The sequence below is a fragment of the Pongo pygmaeus genome, chromosome 11, assembly GCF_028885625.2.
Source record: "Pongo pygmaeus isolate AG05252 chromosome 11, NHGRI_mPonPyg2-v2.0_pri, whole genome shotgun sequence".
Classification (NCBI taxonomy): Eukaryota; Metazoa; Chordata; class Mammalia; order Primates; family Hominidae; genus Pongo; species Pongo pygmaeus.
The window spans coordinates 61,637,056-61,649,086 of NC_072384.2; the positions used below are offsets into that span (position 1 = coordinate 61,637,056).

General features: G+C 35.0%; 1 protein-coding gene across 1 annotated transcript; it reads right to left on the minus strand.

Moving 5' to 3' along the window:
• Positions 1 to 984: 984 nt before the first annotated feature.
• On the minus strand, positions 985 to 10,468 carry GCG (glucagon). Its single transcript, XM_054478199.2, has 6 exons — positions 10,225 to 10,468; positions 7,159 to 7,259; positions 5,430 to 5,591; positions 3,631 to 3,768; positions 2,115 to 2,258; positions 985 to 1,458 (listed from the first exon to the last, which is right to left on the minus strand). Exons 1-6 carry the CDS (start codon positions 10,462 to 10,464, stop codon positions 1,452 to 1,454), a joined length of 792 nt encoding a protein of 263 aa, XP_054334174.2. The 5' UTR covers positions 10,465 to 10,468; the 3' UTR covers positions 985 to 1,451.
• Between the last annotated feature and the right edge of the window lie 1,563 nt (positions 10,469 to 12,031).

Genomic DNA, 12,031 nt, shown 5'->3' on the forward strand with positions numbered 1-12,031 from the left:
ACATAATTTTGACACATACGGCGGTAACTTCTGCCCTGAGCTGCTCCGTGACAATCATTTTAGGATGAATACTTCAGGACGCTATTTTTACTGAAACCTCATTGTAAGGCAAAAAACAGTTATAATCAAAGACTTCTTTAAGAAATGATGGTGACTGGACAACTTTAACTTTATATTTTCACATGACGAACTTAGTTACAGAGAGCTTATATGACCTGCTCAGGATCCTACAGCTAGCAGTAGCCTTAGTTAGACAATTCTGGTCTTCAGATTTCTATCCATTTCAGGAAACGCTCATCAGTATGTAAATGAGTAAGAATGATCATTACAGGTATTAGTTCAAATTCACTACCGCTGATCAAAGTATATAAGTAATCTGTAAATGTTAGAATCTTATTGGTGGGTAAGTCTACCCTATGGGAGTACTATAGAGATAGAGAAAGAGAGTTGGCAATGCTAAATACAGCAAAGAAAAGTCTCAGGCTTGGCAATCACTATCAGACTGTCCCAAGATATTGGCCATTGCAGGACAAGGAGAACAGGGTACAAGGCATGATGGGCAAACTCAAATGTCTGCAGGTGCAGTATGCAAGTAAAGTGGGCCAGAAGTAAGTTCCTTGATGTCCCCATTATGTAGGTGGGGTGTGTGAGCACGCATGGGCATGTGCTGGGGCCCTACACAAGCTGGGGAGCACTAGTAAGAGGCAGCTGCTACTTAGCTACAGTATAAACTTGCTTTTTGGGTCTAATATTGCCTCATGACCTACTTTTTCAGGAGAAACTACAAATCAATAGTTTTCTATGAAAGACCCTGATTTTTCAATGTTGGTTCAAAATGTTAAAAGTTCTGTGCAGCCATTTGAAGCATGAAGTCACTCCTGTACACCAGATTTGACCGGTGGACGGCAGCTTAGAAAACAGGGGGGCTTGGAAGGAGCGGGCCATGAAAAAGGGGGACATAAAGAGAAAACAGACAATGGTAAAGAAGCTTGAAAATTTTATTTAATTGTATCTTTGATACATTGAAAGCTGAGTATTTTTAAGACAAAGGTTTCAATAAGAAAGTTCTCTTTCCAGTTTCACCACTGTGGCTACCAGTTCTTCTCTTCTCCTATTATTATAATGCAGATATGTCATGATTGGAATAATTTACATTTACAAATTATATCATAGAAAAATATTTTTATCACTGAATGTAAACAGGTTGGGGTACTTCATCCAAAATAAGAAGAAAATAACAGAATCTAGCACTTTCATATTTTAAAGCTGATATTTTAGCAATATTTTGACAAAACTTTATTCCATTTGTAATTTTTGGCTACACAACACTAAAAGAAAATTTATTTATTGGCATGCAAAGCAATATGGCCTCAGAATACACCTCTAACATTTCACACATCCCTCATGACTAGCAGGTGATGTTGTGAAGATGATCTTGAATAGTGGTACAGTTATTTCCTAGAGATTAAAAAAAGAAAATGATTTAACATAATTATAATAAGATGATATCATTAACTTATCCAGAAAATATTTCAATGATTTATTTTGATAAAAGTTGTTTATTAATCCCTTTGTCCGTAAATCCCTCCATCCTTTGGACTCTTAAAATATTTTCATTTAAAGATTATTTATCCTAAAATCTGCTCATCAAAGCTATCAAACAATTATGAATAATTATTAAAAAATCAAAATTCATCAAGATAAGTATTTTTTGGTGTCCAGTTCTCACTACGCTTCTTATTAAATTAAGTATGTAATATTGTATATGCTGCATTTCACCTTTCTGCTGAAATTTCAGCATAGCAATTTTTAATGTGACAATCTGTGAATGATGTAACATTTGCAATGTTTCATTTCTATCTGTGTTTCTAGCTTCTTGACTCTAATAGACACTCAGTAAATGTTTCTGGAATAAATGAATAAATAGATACAAACTGTAATGATACAAAACAAACATAATGATGTACTCTTATATGACTTAAACATGCATAATTATTTCTTATATAATAAGAGATTATAGACTTTCCCCCTGCATGGGGAACAGCTTGCAGCAGTATGACAATCAGTACTTATGAGAGTTTGATGGTTTTCAGAATTAACTAAAAAGCAGTCACCTGTCAGTGATTTTGGTCTGAATCAACCAGTTTATGAAGTCCCTGGCGGCAAGATTATCAAGAATGGTGTTCATCTCATCAGAGAAAGAACCATCAGCATGTCTGCGGCCAAGTTCTTCAACAATGGCGACCTCTTCTGGGAAACTAAGAAAATAAGTGTTAAAATTAGCGTTTGATTAGACATTTTCAATAAATGATCATAGATTGTCTACCACTGGTAACATGCACAAGTGTCTTGAGGAAACAGTAAAGGATTCTGTTTTTAAAGGGTATACTGTGAAACACCTGATAAAAACCCATGTGGACCAGTGACTACTGGAAAGAGAAAGTAGCAGAGCTGGGATCTAATACCAAGCCTGCATAATTTCATGCCCTTTTCAATCTTCTAGGTTGTTTTGAAGATTTTAGTATATTGACAATACAGAAACTATTGTTGAGATTATTAATTTGTCTGTAATTCAACTAAATATATCATATCCTATAAAACCAGAGATTGCTGGAACAGCCTTGCAAAATGCAGTATTAAGAGGTTAAAGCTTCATCTATATTAGATTTTTCTCTTTCACTGGTTTACCATTGCAGAATTTTTGGTATCCTTTTAAAACACTGCAGAATATCATCAAGAGTAAGAAACTATTTTACCATTGGTTTTATAAGTTTAATTATTAATGTTTTAAAAACCAACCATTATGCTAGTTCTCTTTCATCTTGAGATCTCTTTAAATTTCAGTAAGCTTGTTTTAAATCTAATTTAAAAATCAGAGTTGAACATAAATTCTCCGTCTCTCATATTTCATCTCTCCAAAAAAATCAGAAGAAAATGAAATGGTGCAGGGGTCTGTTTGGCTGTGTTAAGATCCAAGCAAGTAATTAATGGTCTTGGTTGTTTTTCAACTTTGAATATTTAATAGATATCTGTATGACAGCCCCATACAAAATCGGATATGTAGTTAAATATATGGATGTTTTTATCTATTTGTACTTTGAATATCATTTTATCAACATCTTATGTTTGGTCACTTTCAGTCTTCATCACATTTTTATCTGAATATTTATTAACATATAAATATGTGTTGATCACATATGTAAATGTTTAAAGTTAAGCTTTAAATATTACATGTTTTCTTTACATATTTGAAGTTTTCAGCACTGTTTCTTCTTTTTCCTTATCTCTAGCTCCCCTAGAACAGTCCTAGTTTAAATTTTTCTCACTGTAGTTATTAAAAACATCCTATTTACTCTCAGAGGTGGCCTGGTTTGGCCAAAGATTTAATACCTAATTAGAATGCAACTATAAGGGGATAAAAATGTAACCTGTTTGGCTCTATTATTAATACTTAGTACCAAAAACAAAATGGATTCAACTTTTATATACTGTTTCTCATCAATAGGAATTATTTCCTTACTTTGCAAGACTACTAATTGCTTCTGTAATCCAGATCCATATATAGATAACTGTAGTCTTAAATTTTCTGCATCAAGGCAAAAAATGTCAAATAAGAATGTACAGACTTACTCTCGCCTTCCTCGGCCTTTCACCAGCCAAGCAATGAATTCCTTGGCAGCTTGGCCTTCCAAATAAGAACTTACATCACTGGTAAAGGTCCCTTCAGCATGTCTCTCAAATTCATCGTGACGTTTGGCAATGTTATTCCTGAAAGAAATGTGAAAGTTAAATTGAAGATCTGTCTCTTTGGCAATATGGTTCTCACCTATAAGCAGTGGCAACTTTGGGTTCAGGATTCTGTGTAGAAGGGGCTTAGGGAGTTTAGGAGATGAGGGTTGCTAGGGGATTTGTTGTGAAGCTACGTTAATGTTCTGGATTGAAATTGGTGGAAGAGAGCTAATAGCAATCGGTGAGCTAAAGCTCCCCCTCCCTTCCCAGCATACCCATCTGCAATCCCCTGCTTATGTATGTCATTGGTTATTAAAGCTGCCTTACCTTTGACTTCAGTCTCAGTGGATACAGGCTATCCACTGTGCTATGTGACTTGCAAGCAAGGCAGCTGTTTGTTATTAGTAAGTATGGGGTCCGAGTTAGTGAATTGATTTGAGGGAAAGCAAAGGACCATCTTGAATTGTTACCAAAAGGACCACTTGATAATGGATTAAAGAAAATGTGTGATCTGCTAGTAACAAGGAAAGCAAAGAAGATGACCCCATATCAACATCAAGTGTGTGCAGAGCACCGTGGAGGTGAGCCGTCAGCTGCTGTCAGTCTCCCTGACACATATTACCCTATATCACCTCATCTCAAACACATAGGCAACACTGCTTTTGTGTAAGGATTGCTTTACATCAATTTACCAAGTTGTGGCATTCCCATTCTAGAAAATGAGGACAGTTGTTTGCATTTTTATAAATTTGTGATTTCTCACCTTTCACTGTAGTCCTTAACAGGGACCTCTCCCAGTGTCTGCTCTGACCATGATAGCCATCTTCCTGTGGTTGTACCCTCTACTTTAAGAACCTTTGATTAACAACTCTGTTTCCCCTATTCCTCCAGCTTGCTTGTTCTCTCTCTCTCTCTCTCTCCCTTTCTTACTCTCACTCTCTCTCTTCTCCAGTCTATCCAGACAAATCTATGTCCTTTTCCTGATTTTTTGATTTCTTCAGCTACTTTCTATGCATATCTCCCTTCCCCTTGTGGGCCACCCTCCAAAAAAAATTGTGAAATTCCACCATCTCTGTGAAACCCTTGCGGATAATTTCCTCCAGTAGCCTAGATGCAGCAAAAAACCCAACACTCGTCAAAGAAAATCCAACATTAAAATGTATGCCTTACGATAGGCTTGTGTTCTTATTTGCTGCCTTCTCTGTCTATGCTGTGCAGCTAGGCTGTAATTTTAAATGCATGTCTTGGATTTTATTCTACAAGAAAAGGAATGCATCTGTTTCCATTCCTTACCCTTGGCTGGGGGATAATTTTAATGTTGGGTTTGAACCCCACGAAAGAATGTTATATTTGCTCTATCTTTTGGTAGAAATTAGATTGGTAACCTTGTAGGTCCGCAAAAGTAAATTTTCACTTTAAGGGAAAATGAGTAAGCAAGTAAATATTGCTAGGACTACCATTGGGAAAATAATTTAAAGTCTATGTCACACTGGAGGTTGGGTAAGTGGTTTAGAGGGGTGCGGGTTAAGACATTTGGAGGCATAATACAAAGGAGAGCATCCCCAACCCTAAATATCTTCAGAATGATCAGATCTTATGGGCACTATTTGGCGAGCATAAGAACTTAATAATGTCAAGAGAAATTTTAGACCTATTCAATACATTTATGAGCAAGTTTTGAGCCAGGTTTAGACTCTTACCTGTTCCTCTTGGTATTCATCAACCACTGCACAAAATCTTGGGCACGCCTGGAGTCCAGATACTTGCTGTAGTCACTGGTGAATGTGCCCTGTGAATGGCGCTTGTCCTCATTCATCTGATCAGGATCACTGAGTGGGTCTGCCTGGGAAGCTGAGAATGATCTGTGAAGAACAGTGATTGGTACAACATAAATCTCTCCTCAAGAGTAGACTCACTTGAGAAGCATCTTCACTACAAAATACAAGACCATACAAAACAGTAAGGCAGGCATCTGGAGTATTTCAATAGGTAGTTTAGAGAGATCTTCCTTAGCTTGTCATGAGAATCCCATCGTTTCAGTATAGTTGCATACGCTATTATTCTGAATTCTAGAAACATGTTTCTCAACTGACTTCTTTTTTTCTGAAATAGGATTAAACAAATCTTTTTCTACTAATTAATCTACTCATGATTATGCTAATAGTGACAGAAGAGAGTAGTGACTTGAATATTTTAAAAGATTGAAGAATCCCAAATCATTTCTTTGGGCAGCAGATTTAAGCTCCCAATTTTGTTTTGCATATATTAATATGAAAACAGCACAATTATCTAGTTATATGGTGGCTAATAGTGGAAGGAAGACAACTAAAAGTTCAAAGAAAGGCAAGAAAAAGGACACTTGCTAATTTGAAACTGTATCGTGAATAATCCATATGCCACTAATCAACAGTTGGTTGGCATGGTAAATACATGGGAAAATAGTCAATGTAGTTAATACTCAGAAATGAGATACTATTTTTACCTATGAAATTAGCAAAGATTGAATGCTGAGGAGGATATTATGAGGAGTATTTCTATACTGCTGATGAGAGTGTGCATGTGTATGAACTTTCTGGAAAGCAAGTTGGCAAGATATTATAAAAGGTTTAAACTCATTTAGACCCTTTGACACAGTATTTCTACAACCAGAAACCTATGTACAAAGAATAGTAAGAAATGTACGAAAGTGTGTATATAAAATGTTGTTTGCAACATTCTTTGTGGAATAAATTTTAAGACCTCTTAAGCTTCCCAAATAAGTAGCTTAACAAATATTGTACATTTATGAGATGAAATAGTATGCAGCCATTAAATATCATGTTTAATAGATATTTTTAATAATATAATAAAAGTGTATAATAATACAATGTTAAGATATTAAGCATGATACAAAGCCATATAATGAGCCAAGAGATATTTATGTATGGTTTACATAAAACACAGGAAAGTAATACACCAAATTTGTTTACTTTGAATAGCTTTCTTTGGACAGAGGAATTTTGAGTACTTAATATTTTTTGCATATTTTTCATACTTTCCATCATGAACATGTATGGCTTTTACATTTAGGAAGAAATAATGCTATTTTTTAAAGGAGGGAAAAAGAGAAAAGGGTTGGTGTGAATAATTGAAGTAATCTATTATGCAGTGTGTGAGTAATGAATTGATAGGATCATCTGTAGATTTCAAGGAGCTATAATTTCCCATGTAACATGTTTTTCAACATTTCTCTCTCCTTTTATTATAAAAAACACAAACTCTGATCTACACTCCAAGAAAGTCTGCTTTTATTACAAGGATCCTTTAAACATTTGATCATTGTGCAGAATATTTACTCTAGATTACTGAGACCTTATTCACTAATCATAGTTTCCACAGGCTTTATTCCAACCATATTGATATGTTAGTTCGAGACTACGGATTTAATACCTGGATTTCTCCTCTGTGTCTTGAAGGGAACGTTGCCAGCTGCCTTGTACCAGCATTACAAACAATCCAGCCACAAAGTAAATGCTTTTCATTTCTGCTGTCTGTCAGAACACAGAATGGGGGTAGGGTGAGGGGGGCAGGCAAGCATTTTTAAACATGTCAGGCTAAATTAGTTAGATTTGACTAGATAAATATCATAAGTAGAAAGAAAAAGCTAATGTTATCAGTTTTATTCTGATTATATTTTCAGCTTAATTTTAAATAGTGGGTTATATTTTTTCCCCAGATTTTTTGGAGGCAAAAAAGGACACAAAAGATGTGTTCCACCATTAAGCTTTTTCATTAATGTAGGGACACTTCTGTTTAATAATTAGAAGGCTCATTTCCAGACTGGAAATTAAAATGTCCACAATCAACATTTAAAATACCCACTGTAGATGATATGCTACATATGGTTAGCCTGAATGGCACCTTATCCATCATGCCACCCCCCTCACTATCAGTCTGGCTTTCAATTAATAGTCCTTCACTTCCAGGCATTTACATTATACTGCATTTCAACCATCTTAAAGCAGCCTCAGGCTACAACTTGGCATACCAGCTGTCGGTTCAGATGTATTATTCATTTATATTTTAAATAGTGTAACTTGGTCTAGACTTTGTAATTATAAAGCGGCCAACAGATTTGAGGTATTTTAGGGTGCTTTGACCTGTTCTAAATTAAAGGGAAAAAATCATTTTAAAGACAAGCAATTTGCAACAAGAACTAATGCTTCTGGCAACGTGAACAATCACAACTAAGAAACTAAGAGATTACTATCTAAAAGAAAATTACAGCTTGCTTCTAAAGTCATAAAAGTCCCCAGGTTGTTTTCTAAATGGACTTAGATGAGGACATGTCATTCACTGCTGGTGACACCATAGACTTGGTTATAGGATACACCTGATTGCTTGTCCCTGTGTCACAAGCAGACGCCCTGTGAAGCCATAGTATGTTAAGGATGTGACGATGCAGTATAGGTGGGGACTGGGGCCAACATGAATGTGGGACAGAGTGTCCCCACAGAACAAGCGCTTCTATTTTCTGAATGGGAACGTCAAGTCCAGTATTTGTCATGGATCTCTGCTGCTTTGAAACCCAATGGTGTTTCCTTTGAGAAGTGGGCATTTCAATCCAAGTTTGACTATGCTTATCCACAAATAATTTGAATGAGTATTTTTAGCAAATGACATTTGGTTTGGAATAAGGATTTCACAAATATTATCATTTTTAAACTATCAATCTTTTCCTTAATATCTTAGCTGTATTTACTATCTCTGGCACTAAAACATAGACACTGTAATACCTGCAGCAGTAACTTTTTTCTTTGAAATATTAAGTTTTTTGTACACTGAATGGACGATTAGACAAAGGAACATAATAGGAATGATATATTCACCTTTCTTCATTCATCAACATCAAATTACCAATTTGACATTTTGCTATGCTTCAGTTTAACTGGTTGGCAGACTTTGGAAACCTTGCCATATATTTAGGTAGTGTGTACTGATTATAATTCTCAATTGTTATATCCATGCTTTCAGGAATATTTAAATATTAAAGTAAGCACTTCTTTTAAAAATTATACCACTGTTGGAAAGTTTCTTGTAAAAGCTTTTAGTCTTTCACAAGACAAAAAAAAATTAATTCCACCCAAAGTCCTAAGCGTTTTGCAATATCTCCTATTATGTTCCATTGAGGCAGATTTAGAGCAGGAGGTATCCTGCCACTTCAGGAGCTGACGGAAGAAAGAACAACCATAAACCACATAAAGAAGTGAGCGTTCCGTATCTAATATTACCAACAATAAATGACTTCTTCTGAAGAAAGAACTGACTTTAAAAATCTCACTTATTTGTTTGTGAAAGTCTATCAAATTGTGAAAAAAAAGAATAGAGTTAATTGTTTGAATACAATTGCTGAGAAAGTAAAGATTTATGTTATTTTAGTATCAAAATCTTATTCAATAAGAAAATAATTTCCAATTAATTTCCCCCCTCTTTAGGTAGTCTAAAGAGAGGCTGCAGTTTTGTAAGAACTACAAATTTCCACTAAAATTTAAAGGAAAGTATGGTAACAATAATAAGTAGGAAGTCTTACAGAAAGATTAATCTTAGACCTAAAAAAGAAGACATTATATTCTATCCCCAAATATGTTGGCATTGTAGTCCATATAAATCCTTTTTTAAACCGGTTAACTCATTTTATGTAATAGGTCTTCAGTATGTATGGAAAAATACACCATTTAATCATTTACTCCATCGAAGATCTTTGTAAATTTGTTTTTTGTCTCTAGGAGCTTAATCTAAAAAGACAAATTAAAATTTTATTCCAGAGGGTAGCTATTTTAGATTTTATTACTATTTGTCCTCAATACATAGTAAATAGTTATTAATCTATGGCTTCACTCAGATCTATCCAAAGAAAAGCCCCCAAATAGATGACAATTGTTCTCTGCACCAAGTACGCTATGTTTTATTTACAAAGAGTTGCTTTAGTGGACTTTGATTTTTTTGATAGATGTCTGAAATTTGAATATTTGAAAGATGATATTTAATTTGCTCTTTTGGAAAACAAGAGATTTTAATTGGTAAAAAGCAATTTCTGTTATAGGCTCCCTAATGGACACATTTCTGCTTACTTTAAAAGACGCCTTCTGTTCAAAGTAGTATACACATCTATCAAGTCCAAGAAAAATATTTATTCTTCAAAATGTTACCAATTTTTAAAAATACAATTCTCATAACAGTTAAGTATTATAACAAGTGCATTGATTTGAATCTTTGTTTTTCTTTCTATTTTATATTTTTGCATGTAATTATTTTTCCAACTCGCTTTGCGGCTTCGCTATATTAAAGTACATGTAAATGCATTTGATATAACCTTTTCCATCTCTGTTCCTCTCTGTGTACTATTAGTAATAAAGTCTAAGATGAAAGAACAACATTTTAATTTATAGTATTTTGATCCCTTAAAAATACTTCACTGTCCGCCAAACAGGATTTACAATTTTATAATCATCTTACCTTCCGGTAGTGTGCTGTAGAACAGAGCAGGTGAAGAGAGAGCAAGCCCTCTTTGGGAACTTTTGATGTGCTCTGTGTCCTAAGCTCTGCACTTCTGCACCAAGGCGCACTGCTTTTATATACTCTCCAGCTCTGTTTAGCCTCACAGATATTACGCTGACAATATAAATTTCTCATCTGTAAATAATGAGTTTTTGTTACAAATGACTTCCCTCGCCCACTCACTTTGCTCATCTGCATTCTACGCTTATATTGGGTGAGAGACCTTAGAGACCTGGAAACTTTTTATGCACTCTTGTGTCTTTTTTTTTTTTTTTTTTTGGTTGGGAATGGAAAGAGCAGCTTGGAAATCCACCTTCCACTTTCAATCACGCATGAAAATCACTTAAGTTCTCTAAAGTGAATTTTGATGTTGAAGACAAAAGACCTTGAAATTACGTAGCCCATGGCCAGCCCTGTTTTGTGCATGGCCTCATTTGAGGTTCTTACAAGTCTTTGGTTTGCTACCTAGCCATGGTGAATTTACCTGAATATAACAATCACTTCAGTCATTCATTTATCCAAATAATGATCATTCATTCAACACATACGTATTAAAAATCCTCTCTTCCTCACAACATGGAGTTTATTTATGTTATGTTTGTGGAAAATTTAAGGATATTGATTAAACCCCTATGTGTCCTGTTTTAATAAATGGAATTCAGGCAGAAAGGATGGAGCGAAATGAAGATTAAACATCCAAGATAGCTGATGCTGATAGGAAATTATCTGGTATTTTTTTTACTTCTAATATATATTTAAAATCTAATTTTACTGATAAGAGACTGGGGTACTAAGTTATAAAAGAATGAGATATGAGGAAAACTGTTGACATGAGATGCATGTTGTCACGTTTCCTGAGTTTTGTGACCGGCCACACAGGCTTTAATGATCTGTAACATTTAGCAGAAATGATTCTGGTCACTGTAGAGAAATAGAAGAATGGTAAATAATCTGGACAGACAGCATAAGAAGTAGTGTCAGCCTAATTTGATTTTAGTTTTGCTGTTATTGACCAGCTGTGTGACCTTGATCAAGTCACACATTCTCTTTGGGTCTCTGCCTCCTTATTTGTAAAATGAGAGGGGTTGGTAAATGTCTTTTCTAAAATAAAAATTTTATTCCATATTGCAAACTCATCACAACATTTCCTAACTAGATTCCAATATTCTAATATAACCAACCGCATGATGTCACTGATGACTTGTATGGAGGTAAATCATTGAGGCAACTGGAGAAATATTCCAAATGAACTTAACTGTTCAATTTGTGCATGAGACCAACGTTTGAATGTAGAGCTACTTAAAGGCCATAGAGATCACTTTCAAGTCAGACTGGAAGACATCATTGAGGGGTTTCTGTGCTGGTGATTATTGGTGCTAGAAAGCCTTGCTTTGCAAAGTGTGGTCTAAGGACCAGCATCATCTGGGAGCTTGCTAGAAATGCAGAATCTCATGCCTATCAGAATCTGTATTTTAACAAAATCCTAAGGAAATCTGTGTTCGTATTAAAATTTGAGAAGTACAGCTGTATAAAATATCCGCCTCACTTTATCTCCTCATTGGTACTGCTGGTGTCTTTATCTGAGACCTGCTTCTTGGCACTCTACCAGCAGAGGGGGTGAAAGAGCAGAGAAAGGTGTCAAGCCTCAGGTCAGTCTAGAGAGTAATACTTATAAATACGGTAATAGCTTGAAAGAGTGGATTGATTTAATGTATGATTACATTGTCTTTCTCTCTGGCTACAATCTTCACACAACTATTAGCTA